Here is a 19,593-nt window from a genome sequence, read left to right on the forward strand (position 1 = left end):
GTCGGATCTCAGCAGGTCCAAAGTGGCCAGTTACAAAGTCCAACTCAGAAGCAGCTCTGACTAAATGAACAAGTATCTGCTGCTTTACATTGGAAAAAAATCAGGGACGTATGTGGGAGCTGATTCTAGAAGTGCTTGGCCAAGAAAGGCGGGGTGCAGTTTCAGAGGGGGCTCCACCCATAAGCAGGACTCAGAGTGGGCTGGCTAGGGAACTGGAAAGGATCCGATCATTTCCTTTGTTGCTTGACCAAAACCTGGAACCCACAGTGGCCCATGCTGAGGTAAGTGAACCTTCCAGAAATCCCTTGGAACGACACAGAGGTAAGAACTCTCTTTCCTCTAGGCTACTCTCTACCAGGAGCGAGGCAGGCTTGTTGGAAGGGCTTAACAATGTTACCTGCTCATCCACCCGACAGGCGGTCTGGGGAGGGTACGGAAGACTCATCCTCTGCGGAGGTACTAGAAAAGCACTGCGAACAGAGTAGAGAAGCACCACGGTGGCCCTTCCCTGAAGGCTGGATGGAACGCCACGGGAGGTGCAGGGGTAGAACCATGCTCTTGGGCCAGCGCAAATCCTGGAACCCGAGGGCGGCAGGGAACACCTTACTTCCACAGGCCATGTACGTGAGGTTCCCACAGCTGTCAGGCTAGTGCAATGGACTGGGTGCGCCAACCCACGGGGGGTCTGGAGACAGCTCTCTGCCCTCTGCACCCCGACGCAGGTCTGGTGAACAGAAGCTTCACTTGAGCTACTCAGCTGCATGCTGCCCCTCACTGAATTTCTAACCATGTGTTAGTTCAATTTCTGGAGCCCCTAAGTAGAAGGAAAGGTTGACTGGGAGCCTACTTCCCAGCCTCACCCAAAGGGGCCAGTGGCACAAAACTACCTTGGTCTTGCAGGACTGTTGGAACCCCAGTTCCTGGTGAACCATGGCTCCTGAGCACGTGTCCTGGTTACAGCTATTTCCAGCTGACTCACACTGCAACAGGAGGGGGACCTTCTGACTTGGGGAGACTTGCCATTTGGCTCTGAAAATATTTGACATTAGGCCCTTGGAAGTTTTCTCCCATGACTCTGCATTTCATCTTCTGCGCCTGAGATGCACAACACCCAAGAGGCGTGCATCGGGCCTCCTAGACTCATTCTGTAATGTTCTTAATCTCTCTTCCCTGTTGTCCGTATTCCATCGTCCACTATCGCCTCTGGCCGTGAGATGCTTCGGTTGCCACCAAAATCACGTGCAGCATGTCCTTGCTTCTGTGCACCATCAGCTCCCAGCCCTGGGCCAGGGAGGGACATGAGTGGCCAAGCCCAGCGAGGCTGGAGCATTTTCAGTGTTTCAACTTGGATACAGGCTCTGTCTCCCACCAGGTGAAGAATCCTCTGTATTTCCTCACCCTTTCTGCGCTGTATCTCCTATTGTCCAGTGCTGCTTCTAGAAATGGGGTGCTCCTGATGCCACCTGCCACCAAAAATGCACCACCTGTTCACCCTGCACACCAGCTACATGAAGCTGGGGACACAGCAACACTCCAGGTTGGAGGGGCGAGCTTCCTGGACTTCCAGGCTTCAGGGGGAGCACCCGATATGTCCACCAGGCCTTTTGAGATGCTCCTGCAATTTCCACAGGGGGTTTATACTCTCCCAACTCTGACTGCAACATACAGACAATAATTCGGGAGTAACTGCTGGGTGCAGAGAGTGGGACAACAGGACCCTGGAATGAGGTGCTAGGTCAAGCAAGATGGCAGGAAATTGTGCTGCATGATGCAATCACTTCCTAAGATGTATAACCAAGAACAGATACACGTAAGCACACTTTTAAGGCTACAAAGTGTTTTTGGCACTGCCTCAGCTGTGGCCCACAGATTTTAATGCACGGCACTTTCATTACCTTTCAGTCCTAAACCTTCTCTAACATCCACTAGGGATTACTCTTTGACTCACACAGAAGTGTGTCTTTAAACTTCCAAACAGGAAACTTTAACAATTACCTCTGAAGTTTTTAAACTGTTCTACGGCCAGATACGATGCCTACGCTTTAAAATATGACTTGCTTTCTGGACTAGGAGGTGGTCAGTTTTCACCACTGTTCCATGTGTGCTTGAGGTACATACTGTGTTGTTTTGTTTTTAAATTTTTGCTGCATCCCGAGGCATATGGGATCTTAGTTCCCTGAGCAGGGATCAAACCCGCACCCCCTGCATTGGAGGCAGAGTCCTAACCACCGGACTACCAGGGAAGTCCCGGTACACACTGTTTTTAGGTGCACTATTCTGTGTGTCCATCAGCTCAAGCTTACAAACGCTCTCGTTGAAACCTTCCCTATGCATCTGATTTTGTCTGCTTGGTGTATCAATTCCTAACGGAGATGTTAAAAATCTCCCACTTTGGTTTGTGAATTGATTTCTCCTTGTAGCGGGTCAGGTTCTGCTAGACAGATTTGAAGCTGCTCCTGGTGCAGGACTGTTCTACCTTCCAGGTGACCTGCACCCCTTTCATTACGTGGCGACTTTCTTTTCTCTCTACTAGTGCCTTTTACCTTCAAATCTTCATCTTATAATACAGTCACACCAGCTTCCTTTTGGTTGCCATCTGTTTCTTAACTGGAGTTTAGTCAAGAGTTTTATTAACAGTTTTACTGAAATATAATCCACATACCATAAGATTCATTGAGTTTTGTCCCGTGCATTCATCCCGGCTGCCTGCGGGCTTGGACTTAGCTGTGCCCCTGACTGTGCACCCTCCATTGGCCTCGCTCGGTTCTAGGTTTTACTCTTTCTCTCCTGCCTCCCCCTAGATCGATAACTGTCCACCCCACTCTGCTGTTCTTCCTGCTAGTTCACTGTTTCTACCTTTTACTGGTTACCTTAGGATTTTTAATGTGCATGTCTACCTTAAATTCTAGGTTTCACCCACCTTAGAAATTAACTTCGAATAACTCAATTCCAGGCAGCCTGAGGACAGCCCCGCTGTCTCCCAGTTACCGAGCCCGTCAACTCCACTCCAACGCAGGCTACAGGAGCTGGCTGGTTTTTGTCCTTTTCCAAGTGAGCTTGGGGCAGACACAGCAGTTCCCGCTCCTGTGAACGTGGGGGAGGAAGAGGGCGCCAGGGAAGCCCCCCCTCAAGACACCTCCTCCCTCCTCGCTGCTCCCTCGCCCCCCACCCCGCACCTTTCAGGGAGCGTTCCGGCCTCACAAGAGGAGCCTAGAGCCTGGATTTGGGTCACCCCTCCCCTGGATCCAAAGGCTCTCAAGCACGCGGTGGCGTCCGCTCTCCGCTGGGACCCGGAGCCTGCGGCCACCCGGGTCGGCACTGGGCATCCGGGCCCTCAGACCAGGCCGGCCCGCTCCAGGTCCTGGGGCAGGATGCGGCCCTTCTTGCGAGCCTTCTCCAGGCGCCGCTCGGCCCTGGCCGCCTTCTTCTTGCGCAGGTTCTGCCGCCGCCTGTCCTGCCGCTGCTGCATCTTCCCCAGCACGTGCGCCGTGCGCTTCTCCCACGCGCGCTGCCGCTGCGCCCGCCGCTTCTCCTTGCGCTTCAGGGCCTCCTGCAGCAGGTGCTCGTCGTCGCGGATCTTCACGCCCTCGGCCTTGTACAGCAGGTTGGTCCACTGCATCTTGGCCTCGAGCTCCCGGGCCTGGCCCGCGTCCTGGTCCCGCAGCTCCTCCAGCCGGGCCTGCCGCGCCTGCAGGCGCTCCAGTAGCTGCCGGTAGTTCCTGCCCGTCAACGGCGTCAGGTTCCCCTTCAGCTTCTGCCTCTTCTCCTTCCTACGCTGGGCCTTGCTGCCCGGCTCCTCCTCGCTCACCTCCACCTCGGGGGAAGAGGGCGATGTGGGCTGAGCGCCGCTTCCCGCCCACCTGGGGCTCGCGCACTGCGCCCACCTCCACCCGCCCGACGGCCGCGCAGCACTCACCTTGTTGAAGAGCAGCCCCGGCTGGGCCTGCGCCTCCTCGTGGGGCGCCTCGGGCGGCGGCTCGGCGGCCTCCACCCCCTCGAGGGCCTCGGCCGCCTTCTCCTTTGCTCTCAGTTCCCTCCGCTTCCTCTTCTTCCGGTCGCGCTCCTGCTTCCTCCGGCGTCTTTTCTCCAAAGCAGCTGGAGACAACTCCTTGGTGCTGCCCTGCAGCGCAAGAAGGTGCTCACTCATCAGGTTCTCCCAACCACGGGGCCCCCAGCCTGGCACATGGAATCAGGGCAGGAAAATGGGCCCACCACGTGCAGCGTTCCACCCAGAGGTGACCTGGCACCCAAAGTGCACCCAAAACAAGGCCAAGGGGACCCCACGAGAACCGTGCCTTCCGGATCCCAGGCACCTACCATACCGGGGCACTTCCCAAACATGCTGCCTCTAAGTCTCCCCAGTGACCTAATAAGGGACGTGTGGTCCTCTATCATTTCAGAGACAAGGACAGGGGGCTTAGCCAAGGCCACCACCCAGATCTTGGCGTTGGGTCAGAACACTGCACCTGTGCAGACCACTGCACGATTCTGACTCCTGCGGGGCAGACAACAGTGCTCTGGACCACTGCAGGAAGGCAGGGCCCTCGGGCCTGTCCCAGGACAGTACAGAAAGAAGCCAGGGGACTATCCCCACACAGCAGGAGGCTTGGGGTAGGGGGTGGCGATGCCATCCACGCTGAGGCTGGCTGAGGTCCTGGAGCGTCCATCCCATGCCTGTCACCTCGGGCTGGTCACCTCATCTCAGGCCCTGGCTTACCTCACAGGGCCGTCGTGCATTTAGATGGACAAACGTGCAGGAATTGTCGCCCAGCGTGGGTGTGTAGCAAAGGCAGCTTTCCCTGAAGGAAAGGCTGAGCCTCTCTCCAAGGCCGCAGGACAGAAAAGCCAGAAGCCCAGCATGGCCAGCAGGAGGGGGGCCCTGGGGACCGAGCTCCCCAAGATGACAAGAGCTACACCTGACCTCTTGCAGGACAGAGCTGCCGAGGCCCTGGCGGCACCCGCTGCAGGGGGGGCGGGAACAGGGGCTGAGCCCCCCCACGCCTGCCCCGTCAGCCCCATAATAGCTGGCAGAGCTGGGGCCGACCTCAGCAAGCCCCTGGGCGTCTTCTCTCCAGGCAGGGTGCGGAAACCACCACAGGACCCAGAGGTCTCCTCCACCTACCTGGCCCCGCGCCTCCCGGATCTTCTCATGCAGGCGCTGCCGCAGAACGTCCAAGGCAAACAGCGAGCCAGGCTCACTGGCCAGGCCACCTGCAAAGAAGCAGTCAGAGGACCAAAAGGAGACGCCCCCACCCCCGACCTTCCTGTGCCCTCCCCAAGGGCACAGCTTCGAAGCCTGAGTCTCCACACACTGCCCCCCTCCAGTGACCACTCGTGGATCTGCAGGTCAGTTCTAGTAAATTCTACCCTACCTCTTCAAGCTGGACTGGCCTCCAGGACAGGACATCCTCATGAAGTGCAGCCCAAACCCATCTCCCACTTCTTCCACCCTCTGCAGTGCCCCCCAGACCCAGAGGCAGCTCTCACACCACTTCAGAGACGTGAGGGCAGTAAAGCTACAAGCCAAGTTGCTGCAGGACCTCAGTGGGACCTGGCCTTGCCCCTCGCCATCCCAGTTACTACACGGCCTGGAACTACTGTGCACTTCCTGAGATTCCCATCCACCCACAGGCGCCCCGTGATCTGTCCTCTGAAAACGCGCTCTTTGGGAAGTCTCACACGATCTGATCGTGCCGTTAGGACCAGAGAGGCCCGCTTTTGTATCTGTCCCAGATCCCAGTCGACCCTGCCCACCCCCCTCACCTGCAGGGGCCCCGGTCGAGCTGGGGGCCTCATCCTCTTTCTCCTTGGCTGCCACTGGCGTCCTGGCTTGAGACTTCTCCGCAGGGGCCTGGGCCTTGGGTTCTGCAGCCTTCTCCTCTCGCTCCCGGGATTTCTTCTGTGCTCTCTTCCTCTTCTTTTTGGGGGGCCCAGCAGCTTCTGAGACTTGAGTTTTGCCAGCTGAAACACAAAATGAGAAAGGGCTGCCACCCCAATCCCTGTGACCCATTCAATAGGTAGTAAGGTCCTGCAGAGACTTCGGTCCTAGAAGAATGCCAAAAGCCGATCAGGATGGGGGATATGGACACCCTCATCCGCTGAGCTCAGAACCACAAAATTCCTAGAAAGCAGACTAGCCACACTCATCAAAACCCTGAAAAACACCCCCACGCTGCCCCAGCAGTCTGCTTGTGAGCACTCACTCTGGGTACGCAGCAAGATGTGGCCTCACGATGTGCATCGTTACGTCCTTTTTTGAGTGAAAAGCTAGTTAAACCTAGATATCCACCTACAACGACAGTGACGGCACCGCCACAAAACACACTGTGATGTACCCAACAAAACATAACGGCACAGGCTTTCACCGTAACAGATTGAGAGAGAACTCTCTGGTGGTCCAGTGGTTAAGCACTCTGCGCTCTCACTGCCGAGGGCCTGGGTTCAATCCGTGGTCGGGGACCTAAGATCCCACAGGTGTGTGTGCTGGGGAGGGCAGAAAATGCTTACATTCTACAAGGAAAATGAGAGTTGAGTACACAAAGTAGGAGCCAAATCGTTTCAGTGAGAAACGCTCAGAAAAAGTTTTCGAAAGACACAGATCTAACTAGTAACTGAGTGGTGAAAAAATTCACTTAACTTCATTTTTCTACGATGAACACATTTTCTTTGTATAAAAAGAAAAGGTCATTTTCCCTCTGGTAGGCCCACAGCAGACGTGCCCACTCTCCCCTCCTCTGCGCCAGGGCAGGCCAATTACTGTCTGTTTCACCTACTTGTGTATCTGCCTCCTGAGGGGGCCCTTGTCACCACTGCCGCGTAAACTCCCATTAGCAGGACCCATCTTCTTCCTTCCTTCTCCCCACACCACCACCAGGCCCATAGTACTGGGCTGAAAAAGTAATTTTTTCATCATCACTCATACCTGTCTTCCCACCCGGCGTGGAGGGCTGGCTAAGCCTGTTCACGATGCCCAACGGCAGAGCAACCATTCCACGCGGTCACCTCCTCCAAACCCCGGCCGAGCTTCCAGCCCGGAGGGCGCACAGCTGAATCCCTCAGACTCCCAGACGGATGCCCCCAACGAGCAAGGGAAATGGCGTTGCCTTTAAGCATCCCTTACAATACTTCCCTCTAATATTTCACAGGCTTGTTTCACGCATCTACGTGTCTACTCCACCTGAAGGCTACTCAGGTGCGGTGTGGGGCACACACCGACCTCCGCCGCGGAGGGGAGTGGGGACGCTGGGGGGTGGAGGGGCGCCCCCTTCCGAAGCCCTCCCAGTCCCGGCCGGGGGCTGCGCTTTACCCGACTTGCGCTTCTGTGGCTCGGGGCTGGGCTGGGAGCAGATCTTCTTGGCCAGACTCTGCAGGTAGGCGTCCTTCGCAAGCAGAGAAGCCATGGCTGGAGGTTCGGGGGTCGGGCGGGGCTCGCTCCGGGGTCCTACTCGCGGGGAGGAGAGCCAGGGTGCAGCATCCCGCGCCGGCACCGGCAGCCACAGACATATACACTGCCCCCGGCCGGCGCGACCCTCTCCCCTTCCGCTGCGCTCGCCGGAAACCAGCACGTGGGCAGGCGCGGCCAGCCGAGCGCCGAGCAGCCAGCGCACGACGCTCGATTAACCAGGTGGCTCCAACGGAAGAGGCACGGGGCGCAAAGCATTATGGGGCGGGGGCGGGGAGCGCGCCCGGCACACGGTAGGTGCTCGGTACCCGTAAGGGGGGACAGGAACAGGTCCGCAGGAATTTAGTTCTCTGGGGGCTCAGACCCCAAGTGGAAGCTGGCGAGACCGCGTTCGTTCAGAAAGGACTGCGCGCCGGGCAGGTTCCAAGGCCCCGGGGTACAAACGGCGAAGAAAACACAGCAGTGTCCTCATCAAGTTTATGTTTCAGTGGTGATTGGTAATAAATTCAGAGTGACGTGGCGGGTCGTGGGTTGGCATGTCCTCCGTACACTGGGACGGTGATCTCCCTCTGGGAGGGAGATAAAGCACGCCGGTGACAAGGCTTGGGATTGAGGTCCCGGCTCTTCTGGGGGTGACACCCGACCCCCGCTTCTCAGGTGAGCCTGGCTCCAGGCACTGGGCCTAGCGTTCCACCTGGGTTGAGTCCTGAACCTCCCACTTCACTTCCCAGCTCCATGACCATGAGCACAGCACTACAACCCCTTGCAAGCCCGTGGTCACCCCTCCCTGAGATGACAATAACGAGCACCGACTCGGGGTGCAACCAGGCGCACGCCGCCTAGGCCACGTGGTATGCAATAACGGCAGCTTTTCATGCATTCATCAAACAGTAGGGCCCTTCTAGGTCCTAGACAGCTCTTTCTAGGCAATGGAAATGCAGCCGTGACTCCAAGCTGACAAAGCCCCTGCTTGCCCAGAGCCCCCGTGAGAAGGCTGACCTGGAGCCCCATGTTGTCCAGGCAGAGCCCAGGGGCTGTTTTCCGACAGCCACCGAGACCAAGGGTGGTCCAAAACTGATTGGGGCTGAGCAAGAAAAGGAACCGACCAAAGCAAAAGGGTGGAGCTGGTTTTATTCAACAGTCTCATCACAAAAAGAACCAAAACGTGTGCAGCAGCGGAATTAGGAAGGACCCTGCCTGACTTATGCAAGAGTGGGCAGCCCCCTTTCCCCACAGCCCTGCAGGGGCAGTCAGCTAGCGCAGGGAGCCTCAGGGCAAGGTAGCGGGCAGAGCTCTGCATGGGGGCCTGGCCTTGGCTAGTACTGTTCACTCTGAGCACTTGCGTCCTCCATTGTAAACACCACGCTCAGGTCAGGTCTCCCAAGGCTGGGCATCCTCCCTGCCCCGCCGTTAGTCCTCAACGGGACAAACTATCCTGGAAACTTCCTTCCAGCCAGCCAGGAAAGTAGCAAATAAGGTGACGACAAGAGTAAGGATGGGCCCCCCGGCATGGCTGGGGGTATTTGCTTTCCCCCAACACCCCTCGGTGGGCTGTCCCTGGGCTGACACGGTTCCGAAAGAGGCCACGGCGGCTCCCCAAGTGGGCCCCAAGGCTGAAGGGAGCTGAGGCTGTGGTGGGCCTAGAGGGGAACACTGCACTTCATTCCTAAGGTCTAGGGGCCCGGGGAGAGGAGCCCTGGGAGGCTCAGGCGTGCTCTGCGGGGCCGGGGCCACCGGCGTGGGAGTGGGCAGGGGCTGCAGCCTGCAGGGGGCCAGCACTGGGCTCCGGGGACGCCGGCAGAGGGACTGAGAGGCCGTCGGCGGAGTCTCTGTCGAGGTCCAGCCTCCAGTAAGCTTCACACAGAGGCAGATCATTAGCTTCGCAAAGACTTGAGCTTTTCCACCACCAGAAACCCAGGGAGAGACAGGAGCAGGCAGTGAGGGAAGCCAGGGAGGGAAAGCGAGACAGAAGCAGAGTTAAGGAAACAGACCACACCCCAGGCCGGCCTTCCCCTCCTCTCCTCGGTGCTGGCCCCTCCGTTAAGCGGCCCGGGTGAGGGCGAGGTGCGGGCGGCTGCCCCTGCTTGGCTGCCCCTGCTTCCGGGTCCTCCGGAGAATCCGAAAGGGCGCCTTCTGGGACCAGCCACCAGCAGGCTGTGACCTCGGCTGGTCCCTTCCACTGACCAACCGGTGTCCCTCCTGCCAAGTGGCATTCCTGGTCCCTGCCGCCACCTCCTGTCCTGGCTCCAGCTGCCCTCCTCCCGCAGGGAGCTGCCAGCCTAGCCACACGCCTCCGCCAGCAGCAGGAACCAGCGTCCAGAGCTCGCTATGGCCTCCTCGGTCCCGAGGCCCCTGAGGGCAGAGAGCCTGTCGTCCTTCTGGGTCTGGCCCTGGCTGGGACTCAGCCTCAATGGGTGGCAGTTAGGAGCAGAGGCCCTGGTGTTCTGTGTGATCTCAAACAGGCCCCCGGCCCCTTGAACTCAGTCTCCTGTCTCTAATAAGGGGACAGCAGGGCCGGCCTCTCAGGGCGAGGACGCAGGTGAAGGGCACGGCTCGTGAAGGTTGTCAAGGGGGCGACTAGAGCATGTTTCGTCCCCACACTCGTCTCCATGGCTTTCTCCCGAATCCTACCCTGCCTCTTGCTCCCTCCCTTGCTCCTGCCCTCAGCGTTCAGTCTCAGAAACCATCCTGGACACAGAGCGGCGTCTCAAGGAGAGTGGAGGGCAAGAGGCCGAGAAAGAGCAAGTCGTGAGCAGAAAGCAGGGGAGCGAGCGTGGAGATGGGGGTGCAGGAGATGGGGGTGCAGGCAGCCGGGACGCACAGGGAGGATGGGGGACGGGCTGAGCGCTGGTGGCTGGGGAGATGGGGGTGCAGGCAGCTGGGACGCACGGGGGGGACGGAGGACGGGCTGAGCGCTGGTGGCCGGGGAGATGGGGGTGAAGGCAGCCGGGACGCACGGGGAGGACGGGCTGAGCGCCGGTGGCCGGGGAGATGGGGGTGCAGGCAGCCGGGACGCACGGGGAGGACGGAGGACGGGCTGAACACTGGTGGCCGGGGAGATGGGGGTACAGGCAGCCGGGACGCACAGGGAGGATGGAGGACGGGCTAAGCGCTGGTGGCCGGGGAGATGGGGGTGCAGGCAGCCGGGACGCACGGGGAGGACGGAGGACGGGCTGAGCGCTGGTGGCCGGGGTTGGGGGCCGAGCAGGGAGGCGCTGACAGCCTGCGGGCCCAGCCTCAGCGGAGCCCCAGCCACTTACAGGCGTTTACAGACAAGAGAGGAGCTCAGCCTCTCGAGGCAACGGGAACAGCGGGAGGAGACCCCAGGCCAGACCAGAAACCCCTCTGGGTGAACCGGAGACTGCCGGGCCCAGAGCCAGGACGCGAGGAGCCTGGCTCTCAGACCCCCTGGCTTCCCCTGCGGCCCTGCCGCTCTGGCCCTCAGCCTCAGGAGGCAGGGCTGCGTTGCTGGCCTGCAGCTGCTCAGTCCAGGGGCTTGGCCCTTGAGGGCAGCAAGGGGACAAACACAGGGACATAGGGGACAAGCAGGGCTGTGAGCAACGTCCCCAGCAGGGTCTGAAACCCCCCAGGGACCCACTGGGGACCCCTCTCTGAAGGCCTGGTATGTAGGAGGCACCTGCCGCATGTCTGCTGAGCCGTGGGTATCAGGGACTAGAGAAGGCCCCAGAACCCTCTGGAAGAGGCTAGACCGCTCCCTCTGGGCAGTGACACTCTGTCCCTTCCCGCAAAGGCCAAGATGGGCGGGGACCACGAGGGGTGGCACTGAGTCCAGCGCAGTGAAACCAAGCCCCAGACCACTGGCTCTGGGCGTCTGTGGCCCCAGCATGGCCGCCATGGGACAGAAAGGAGCGTTGAAAATCCATGACAGGAAGGACCCATTGTCAGGAAGGGCGACAGGGGGTGTGGACTCCATGTCTGCTGGACCGAGTCTCGGTCTTTCCAAGCTAATGGGGACAGAGATGTGGGATCTCTCCAGCCTCAGTTTCCCCAAATGTAAATTACACCTGGACTCTGATTTCTCAGGCCCCCTCCAGCTCAAAGCGCCTCAGGTCTCAGGATTCTAAGTGGCCACACGAGGGCTGGGGTGACAGGTCTTGCTCCTGCTGTATCCCTGGGGCTCAGCATGGGCCTGGCATGTAGGAGGGCTGTGGTCTGTGAACAAGGCTGAGCTGAATGGGGGCTCAGTGGTCCAAGTTCCCAGGCCTGGCTTTCAAGGCCGTCCTCTGCTTGGGTTTTCTCCTCCTCCTTCCCAGAAACCCCCACCCCTGACACACAGGGTGGGTATTCAGTGACCCCCATAAGGAACAACATCCCTGGGCAAGCACTGGAGTCCTGGACATGAGCCTGGGTGGCCAAGAGAGCTAGCCCCGCCTTGGCTGGAATGGTCAGGTATTGCTCAGACAGCTAAGAGGAACAGACAAGCCCCCAGACAGAAACGCTGCCTTGGCCCTCCCAACCCGAGGCTCTGTGATTTTCATCCCGATGCCCGGGCCCCGGTAGATGGCGTAGGTTGTCTGTAGATCAAACGCTCTGACCATGAGGTCTCCTCTGAAACCCAGGCAAAGGGCTCTGTCGCCAAGACCAGGAAGGATTTGGAAAAACAGGACCTTCGGGCTGCCAGGTGGGGCTGGGCCACCCCTGCTGGCCGGGCCCAGGTCCACAGGTCCGCTCTGCACGGGGTCCAGCCCTATTTGTACCTGGACGAGTAATACTCCTCCTCCAGCTCGTAGAGGTCTGTGGAGACCTCATCCCGCAGGGCGATGAGCTTCCGGTCACACTCCTCCTGCAGAGCTCGCAGCTGCTGGCTGCGCTCGTCGATGGCCTCATTCACCGACGGGAAGTCGTTGAGGATGAGGAACTGCTTGAGGTCGGACACCAGCTTCATCAGGGACTCGCCGGCTCGGACCTACGTGGATGGGGGCGGGGCAGCACAGTGAGGGACTGACAGCAGCCTGCCTCTGTGTGCCTGGCGCTGGATAAGCAATGGCCTCAGCTGCCTCACCTGCCAAGTGGGACCACGGCACTAACATAGGGTCATTGTGAGAAGTGAGGAAACTAGAGCGCAAGCTACGGGGGGGGGGGGGGGGAGGGGGGAGGGGGGAGGGGGGAGGGGGGGAGGGGGGAGGGGGGGAGGGGGGAGGGGGGAGGGGGGAGGGGGGAGGGGGGAGGGGGGAGGGGGGAGGGGGGGAGGGGGGAGGGGGGAGGGGGGAGGGGGGAGGGGGGAGGGGGGAGGGGGGAGGGGGGAGGGGGGAGGGGGGGGGGGGAGGGGGGAGGGGGAGGGGGAGGGGGGGGAGGGGGAGGGGGGAGGGGGGAGGGGAGGGGGAGGGGAGGGGGAGGGGAGGGGAGGGGAGGGGGGAGGGGGAGGGGAGGGGAGGGGAGGGGAGGGGAGGGGAGGGGAGGGGAGGGGAGGGGAGGGGGAGGGGAGGGGAGGGGGAGGGGAGGGGAGGGGGAGGGGAGGGGGCAGGTGCCGTCAGCCCGCCAGTCCCCATGCGCTCCTGGCCTCTGCCTTCTGCTCCTGCTGGTACGATCACCAAGCTCATGTGCTATTCAAGCACACATTCTGCTTCTCAAAACCTCGAACCCCAGATCCAACTACCACCCCATTCAACCTCCTGCCCTGCTCTTCCTCAGGTGCAGCGCATCTGCCAGTTGTGGGGGGGATTCCTTTAGGACCTTGTCCTGTGCATTTTCATCCGGGGACACAGACCTATGGAAATACTTGGTTGCCCTGCTTGTTCTGTGACATCGAAAGGGATCAAAATGCACGTCCCGTTTCATCTGGCCATTTGCTTCCCGCACTTATAAAGAATCTTCAGCGAGGAAAGGGTGACCTCTTTCTAACCACCGCCCAGCATTCGACAGGATGGCCGTGGCCCCTTACGCGGCTGCCATGGACAGCCCTCCTCTCGAGTGGAGTCTCCTGAGAAGTGGTTTGCCCCCCACCCAGGGAACCCCAGTGGGGACCACAAGGTTCCTGGAACCCGGGCTGTCCCCTCCACCTGGTGACTCACGATGTTGGCGGCTCGCACGTGCATCTCGTAATTATCTTGTTCGCCCTGAGTGGCCCTTGACACCTGCGTCTCGTCCTCAATCTAGAGGGCAAACAAGAAAGCCTAGAATGGGCAGGCGCCCCGGCCCTCACACACCTGGCAGTGGCGGCATGACCGCACTCGCCACACCCTGTGGCCTATCGTGCCCTCTGTGCACCGGGTGCTGCCAACCAGACCTCAGGCCGCGTGCACCGTCACCCCCTCTAGCTCTGTTCTAAGGAGATGACAGGCACCTTCACCAGGACCAGTGGATGCCTAAGGACACCAGCCGCTGTGCCAGGTGCGGGGAGGTGTTGATCCTGTCTTTTTGGGGGTATGGAGTCCTGTTCAGCACTGATGACGTCCCTAGCTCAGGTGCTCACTGACCTGCTAAATGGATCAATAAAACGACAATGTTTTTTCAAGTGATCGTTTGCCGAGTACTTCTTGGGTGCCAGGCACTGTGTTAAGCACTTGACCATCATCTTAGGAAACTCACAGAAGCCTGGACCGCCATCCCTGGTTTACAGGTGGGTAAACCTGAGGCCGGGACAGACCTGAGCACACTCAAGGTGTCTCAGGCAGTAAATGGCAGAGCCAGGAGTCCTGCCCCGCCCGTAGCCTGTTAGGCTGCTAACTGTCCCAACCCACACACCAGGCCAGGGTCCGGGCAGGGGTCAGGGCACCCTAAGCGGTTAGGAGCCAGACTTCCCGGGTTCAAATCCCAGCCCTGCCAGTTATTAGCAGAATGACTTTGGGCAGGTTGGTAAACCTGAGCCTCAGTTTCCCCCGTGAAAAGGGAGAGGACAACAATGGTACCTGCCCCGTAGAGTTCTTGTGAAGACTAAATGGGACGGGACACAAAGGGCCCCCTCGGCTCGGCCTGACACGTGGTGAGCACTAAATAAACTCTAGGTTTCATCGTCACTCTCAATGCTCAAACAAGCCTTACAGGTCTGCAGCGGTCATGCAGAGATCCTGCCCCAATCCGGTCAGCGGGCTTGCCTGACCGGAACCAGACACTGACCACTCTACCCACCTGGAGGCCTTCCCCGGCTTCTCTCCCTGACGGCGTGCGCTTGCAATAATCCCCATGGTAACCGCTTTACACAGATAAACTCCTCCAGTCATCACAAGGACCCTACGATGCAGGGGAAACTGAGGCACTGAGAAGTCAAGACCTCATCCAAGCCTTGCTGCTAGTAAGTGATGCTGGACGTTGGATCCCGGCAATGTGACTGGAGTCCCCTACAACTGCCTCACCAGGACCTGTAACTGGCCAGTTTATTTATCTGTTGACCAGTTTGTTATTGTCAGTCCCCTTGCGGCTCTCCCAAATGTTCTCCCCACGGGGACAAGGGTTCACTGGTATATCGCCATCACCTGGCCCGGAGCAGCCACGTTGAGTGGGTGCTGTTGCAAGCAGGCACTCTGGCTCCGTTCACCACTGTCCACAATCTCTAGACCCTGCTACTTCCCTCGGTCTCAGAAGGGGCAGCAGACCGGCGGCCCCCACCCACCTTGGCGGTCTTGATGATCTCGGTGAAGTTGTCCATGATGGACTTGACATCATCCTTGAGCCGCTTGTTGTAAGACTGCAGCAGCGTCTCCTTGCTTTGCGGCAGGGCTCTCTGCTGGGCCATGGCGGGGCCTCGGGCACGGCAGGGGGCACCTGGGACCCAGAGTCTGGTGTGAGCGAGCGAACCCCAGCCTCCCACCCTCCAGGCCCCCGCCTCGGCAGGACCCGCAGCTCTCCGGGGATTCCCTGTCTGCCAAACACACTCGTCCAAGCATCCGCACACAGTGCACTGCGGCGTCTCCTCCGGCTCGCGCCCCTTCCCCGGAACCCCGACGACACCCTGATGGGCTCCGGCGCAGCCTTCTCAGAGGCCAGGCCCACGCACGTCCCCCACCTGCCCTGGCCAGCCGCTTCCCCGCCAGCACTTCTGCCCTACTCCTCACCCGAGGAGCCGCTCGGATCCTACCCCACCTCCTCCAAACGCACTTGGCCTTCACCCCCAATCCGCCGCCCTCGTCTCCACGCCGGGACCCCCGGTGGCCGCCCCACGGGACCTCTTGGGCTCCTGAGCTCCGGGGTCTCTGCTGGGACCACCCTCCCGCCCCGCGCCAGGTGCCTCCGGGCTGCGCGTGCTCCGGTCCGGATGGCCCCCAGACCGAACTCGCGGTTCTTAAGCCACTTTGGAGTAAATCGCACGAGAAGATCGCCGACACCGCCGCCACGCCGCCCCAACGCCCACACCTGGTCCGCAGAGCCGGGGACCGGCGGGTACCTGGGCAGGGCGGGCTGGGGACGAGCGCGCGCCCCTCCGGAGAAGTCCCGGCTCCCCGGCGCCTCTCCGCGCCCCTTTCCAAGCAGCTCAGACGCGTCGTCCGGCTCTAGGCCCCGCCCGCCGAGCGGGAGAAAGTTCTGTCGCTTTAAATCCGAAATCCCGCACAGGCTTTAGTTCTCGCGATCTCCGAGGTCGCATACATATTACCCACAACTCCCTTTCCTTTCTTTCTCCGCCAACCGTTCAAGATGGTGAGTGTCCTTGGTGCCAGCGATGCTGGCTTTCGGATCCGGGCTCTATCCGCTGCCATCCTTTTCGAGGCGTGACTGCGCAGGGATCCCTCCACGGCCCAGCGCGAGAGGAGCCCCGCGGGGCCTCGCCTAGAGGCACTGGGGCCGCATAGACTCCTCGGCAGCCGGGTCTAGGGAGGAGGAGGATCCGGGGTGCGCAGCGCCGCCATGCGGGGTTCGAGGCTGACGGGGCCGAGGCGCTCCAGCGCTCCGTGGGCTCTTCCGTCCCGGGGGCCGCCTGGGGTCTTGGGCAGGGGGTTCTCAGTCTGTCTGCCTCTGCTGTTTGGAGCCCGCCGCACTCCGAAAGGGGCCGCGGGGCTGCCGAGGCTCGTGCAGATGATGTGAAAGAATATTTGCTATCTGAGTGATGGTGAGGACGTCCCTAACCACCAAGATCGCTGATGCACGAGCGGGGGGGCGGTCGCCGGGCTCGCGGCGCCTGCGGCTGGGGCCAGGTTTGCTCACGGGGATGTTGGGGCCGGCTCGGGACCCACCCCTCTTCAGAGAGAGTGTTGGGGAGGCGGCGGTTGAACTGGGTGTTTTTTTTTGCCCAGCCGAAGGGAAAGAAGGCCAAGGGCAAGAAGGTGGCCCCGGCCCCCGCTGTGGTGAAGAAGCAGGAGGCCAAGAAGGTGGTCAACCCCTTGTTCGAGAAAAGGCCCAAGAATTTTGGCATTGGTGAGTAAGAGACGGGAAATGTTGAAAACGGCTGCTTAGATGGTATCCTCCAGCGAAGAGAAGCGGCTGATTGAACAGAAGGTTGTGTTTTGGCCTTGCTAGAATTCAGTGAGTTTGGAGTCGAGGCGACTTGGATGGGGATTGTCGCGTTTTGGCCGCTTTCTAGCTGTAACCCGGCTCGGTTCTTAATCTCTCCCTCTGAGAGGGGGCAGTGACGGCGCATCCTTCGTGGCCGCACTGTAAGCGCCTGAGCGTGTGGCAGTGGGGAGCCCAGATACTGGCCTTGGGGTTCAGCGGGGCCGTCACGAAACCAGCTCTGCCGGAGCAGAGGCGATGGGGCTGCGGTACCGACACACGCTCGGCTGCTTGTTGAGTGAGGAGAGGGGTCGGTAGTGTCCCCCGTGATCCTAGGTGTGTGTGCAGGTGATGCAAAAGAATGTTTGCTGAGACGTGGTGATGCTCTTTTAAAGCACCGAGATCGCTGACGCACCTACGCCCTTCTGAGTGGCCCTGAACACGAACTGGACGGGGAGTTTGAGCCTCACAGTGTTGCTCTTTACTTCTCAGGACAGGACATCCAGCCCAAAAGGGACCTCACCCGCTTTGTCAAATGGCCCCGCTACATCCGCCTGCAGCGGCAAAGGGCCATCCTCTATAAGCGGCTGAAAGTGCCTCCCGCCATTAACCAGTTCACCCAGGCCTTGGACCGCCAAACAGGTGAGGTTCTGTGGCAGAAGCGCAACGTGGGCGAGGGATTTCTTGGGCACGGTCGCCACCTTTACTTGGACACCGGCAGAGCTGAGGCCCGTAAAGGGGCAGGGGTATCTTCAGTACGTTAGTTTATTAAAACTTAGGATCCTTTGTCTAGTTTCTGGAACGTGATACGCTGAAGAGAGAACGTATACGACCTGAGATCTCTCGAAGTGCGCTTGTGTTCAGGACAGTGACCTAGCATTTGTACGGTTAAGTGATGTACTCTTTTAAACTATCGACCTGAGCTGGCGGTCTTTTTTTCAGCTACTCAACTGCTTAAGCTGGCCCACAAGTACAGACCAGAGACAAAGCAAGTGAAGAAGCAGCGGTTGCTGGCCCGAGCTGAGAAGAAAGCTGCGGGCAAAGGGGATGTCCCCACCAAGAGGCCACCTGTCCTCCGAGCAGGTGAGTGGGCCCCGCCTTGAAGAGGCTGAATGGTGGGGCAGGCTGCTGGCGATGATGCATGAACTTCTTCACCTGGAATCGCTGTGAAGAGTAAAATCCGAGCTTTTTAACCCTGAGTCATGGCGGGGCCCCCAGTGCAAGTGCTGCTGTGCCCAGAAGCCCCACCCCTCTGCCACACAGACTGCTTGTATGTTCTAGGGGTTAATACTGTCACCACCTTGGTGGAGAACAAGAAGGCTCAGCTGGTGGTAATCGCACATGACGTGGATCCCATCGAGGTACGTGTGACTTGTTCTCAAGCGTTGCCTGCTGGACTGAGATTGGTTGGGTCCTTGTTTGTACCAGGAAGACAGCTCAAAGCTAAATACTCGATCTGGCAGAGGCCCTAGCAGGGTGGAGAGCACTGTCAGCTTTCCGTCTAAGGAGTCCTGACAGGGGAGCCATCTCGTGGCTATTGCAATGATGTGACACTCTCACTGAATCAAACCTTGAAGTACAAGTGTAGGAGCTTTTTAACCCTGAGCAATTGCTACCACGTTAGCTTTTAAGTTACTGCTTTTGCTCAAGATACTCTTTAGAGCTAATGCTGTCTTCCAGCTGGTGGTTTTCCTGCCTGCCCTGTGCCGTAAGATGGGGGTTCCCTACTGCATCATCAAGGGCAAGGCCCGGCTGGGGCGTTTGGTCCACAGGAAGACCTGCACCACAGTGGCCTTCACACAAGTCAACTCGTAAGTGTGCAGTGTAGTCCAGAATTCCCAAGAATCACTAGGGGACAGCCTTCCCCCACCCCCAAGTTTGCTTAATTTCTCGGGATCTTAGCTTAAAGACCGACCTTAAAATACTTTTTTCGGGCTTCCCTGGTGGCGCAGTGGTTGAGAGTCCGCCTGCCGATGCAGGGGATGCGGGTTCGTGCCCCGGTCCGGGAAGATCCCACATGCCGCGGAGCGGCTGGGCCCATGAGCCATGGCCGCTGAGCCTGCGCGTGCAGAGCCTGTGCTCCGCAACGGGAGAGGCCACAGCAGAGGCCTGCGTGCCGCAAAAAGAAAAATGAAAAAAAAAAAGAATATTTTTTTCTGAACCTTTGCCGATGATGGTTATGAATTTCTTCACCTGAATAAACCATGTTGTCACGTTGTCATCTGAGGCAGAAGGTTTGTGTTGGAGCTAAAAAGTCGCTGATGCTTTCTGGAAGGGTAACTGAGAGGCCAATGACTCCCATTTTCCCCTCTGCCTTGTTAGGGAAGACAAAGGTGCTCTGGCTAAGCTGGTGGAAGCCATCAGGACCAATTACAACGACAGATATGACGAGGTAGGTGGCACACTCATACAGAACACTGTCTTCTGGTAAGCTGCGTCTTTAGTCAGAACTGCCTGGCTCTCGGCTCTTTCTGAGCAGTTGTATTTGCCAGTCAACTTGGAACAACCCAGTAGAAGTGCGTGAAATGACCCGCCAAGCTGACTGCCTGTCTTCTTGTTACAGATCCGCCGTCACTGGGGAGGCAACATCCTGGGTCCCAAATCAGTGGCTCGCATCGCCAAGCTGGAAAAGGCAAAGGCCAAAGAACTGGCCACCAAACTGGGCTAAGTGTACACTATTGATTTTTCTGTACATAAAAATAATAATAATAAAAAAAAAACCTCTTCTTCAGCCAGTGTTGGGCATTTTGGGCTAAAAGGTTGGGACAGTGGCAAGTGAACCCTGCGTCCTTATCCCTCATAGGGCAGCA

General features: G+C 59.2%; 3 protein-coding genes and 5 non-coding genes across 8 annotated transcripts; 6 read left to right on the top strand and 2 right to left on the bottom strand.

Moving 5' to 3' along the window:
- Positions 1-2,603: 2,603 nt before the first annotated feature.
- Positions 2,604-7,589, bottom strand: SURF6 (surfeit 6). The gene is made up of 5 exons (XM_060153882.1): positions 7,307-7,589; positions 5,764-5,961; positions 5,123-5,211; positions 3,917-4,120; positions 2,604-3,814 (listed from the first exon to the last, which is right to left on the bottom strand). Exons 1-5 carry the CDS (start codon positions 7,398-7,400, stop codon positions 3,335-3,337), a joined length of 1,065 nt encoding a protein of 354 aa, XP_060009865.1. The 5' UTR covers positions 7,401-7,589; the 3' UTR covers positions 2,604-3,334.
- A 927-nt stretch (positions 7,590-8,516) lies between these two features.
- Positions 8,517-15,899, bottom strand: MED22 (mediator complex subunit 22). The gene is made up of 5 exons (XM_060153899.1): positions 15,744-15,899; positions 14,973-15,124; positions 13,435-13,515; positions 12,121-12,329; positions 8,517-9,297 (listed from the first exon to the last, which is right to left on the bottom strand). The coding sequence occupies exons 2-5, from the start codon at positions 15,093-15,095 to the stop codon at positions 9,108-9,110; spliced, it is 603 nt and encodes a 200-aa protein (XP_060009882.1). The 5' UTR covers positions 15,096-15,124; positions 15,744-15,899; the 3' UTR covers positions 8,517-9,107.
- Positions 15,900-15,965: 66 nt separating this feature from the next.
- On the top strand, positions 15,966-19,514 carry RPL7A (ribosomal protein L7a). The gene is made up of 8 exons (XM_060153894.1): positions 15,966-15,994; positions 16,588-16,708; positions 17,276-17,425; positions 17,726-17,866; positions 18,065-18,144; positions 18,464-18,594; positions 19,106-19,175; positions 19,347-19,514. Exons 1-8 carry the CDS (start codon positions 15,992-15,994, stop codon positions 19,449-19,451), a joined length of 801 nt encoding a protein of 266 aa, XP_060009877.1. The 5' UTR covers positions 15,966-15,991; the 3' UTR covers positions 19,452-19,514.
- Positions 16,365-16,439, top strand: LOC132523946 (small nucleolar RNA SNORD24). Its single transcript, XR_009541717.1, has one exon. It is a non-coding gene; the product is annotated as a small nucleolar RNA SNORD24 (small nucleolar RNA).
- Positions 17,127-17,197, top strand: LOC132523947 (small nucleolar RNA SNORD24). Its single transcript, XR_009541718.1, has one exon. It is a non-coding gene; the product is annotated as a small nucleolar RNA SNORD24 (small nucleolar RNA).
- LOC132523942 (small nucleolar RNA SNORD36) lies at positions 17,913-17,987 on the top strand. The gene has a single exon (XR_009541714.1). It is a non-coding gene; the product is annotated as a small nucleolar RNA SNORD36 (small nucleolar RNA).
- On the top strand, positions 18,321-18,393 carry LOC132523943 (small nucleolar RNA SNORD36). Its single transcript, XR_009541715.1, has one exon. It is a non-coding gene; the product is annotated as a small nucleolar RNA SNORD36 (small nucleolar RNA).
- LOC132523945 (small nucleolar RNA SNORD36) lies at positions 18,948-19,015 on the top strand. The gene has a single exon (XR_009541716.1). It is a non-coding gene; the product is annotated as a small nucleolar RNA SNORD36 (small nucleolar RNA).
- Positions 19,515-19,593: the final 79 nt, after the last annotated feature.

Source organism: Lagenorhynchus albirostris, chromosome 7 (assembly GCF_949774975.1).
Source record: "Lagenorhynchus albirostris chromosome 7, mLagAlb1.1, whole genome shotgun sequence".
Taxonomy (NCBI): Eukaryota; Metazoa; Chordata; class Mammalia; order Artiodactyla; family Delphinidae; genus Lagenorhynchus; species Lagenorhynchus albirostris.

Excerpts from the sequence above, each read along its gene's own strand:
- SURF6 (XM_060153882.1), bottom strand. The coding sequence starts at position 7,400 with ATGGCTTCTCTGCTTGCGAAGGACGCCTACCTGCAGAGTCTGGCCAAG. Across the intron at positions 5,962-7,306 it reads GCCACAGAAGCGCAAGTCGG|CTGGCAAAACTCAAGTCTCA; the intron begins GTAAAGCGCAGC and ends TTTGTGTTTCAG. Across the intron at positions 3,815-3,916 it reads CGGGGCTGCTCTTCAACAAG|GTGGAGGTGAGCGAGGAGGA; the intron begins GTGAGTGCTGCG and ends TCTTCCCCCGAG.
- MED22 (XM_060153899.1), bottom strand. The coding sequence starts at position 15,095 with ATGGCCCAGCAGAGAGCCCTGCCGCAAAGCAAGGAGACGCTGCTGCAG. Across the intron at positions 13,516-14,972 it reads AGATCATCAAGACCGCCAAG|ATTGAGGACGAGACGCAGGT; the intron begins GTGGGTGGGGGC and ends TTTGCCCTCTAG. Across the intron at positions 9,298-12,120 it reads GAGGAGTATTACTCGTCCAG|CTCAAGTCTTTGCGAAGCTA; the intron begins GTACAAATAGGG and ends GTGGTGGAAAAG.
- RPL7A (XM_060153894.1), top strand. Across the intron at positions 16,709-17,275 it reads GCCCAAGAATTTTGGCATTG|GACAGGACATCCAGCCCAAA; the intron begins GTGAGTAAGAGA and ends TTTACTTCTCAG. Across the intron at positions 17,426-17,725 it reads GGCCTTGGACCGCCAAACAG|CTACTCAACTGCTTAAGCTG; the intron begins GTGAGGTTCTGT and ends TCTTTTTTTCAG.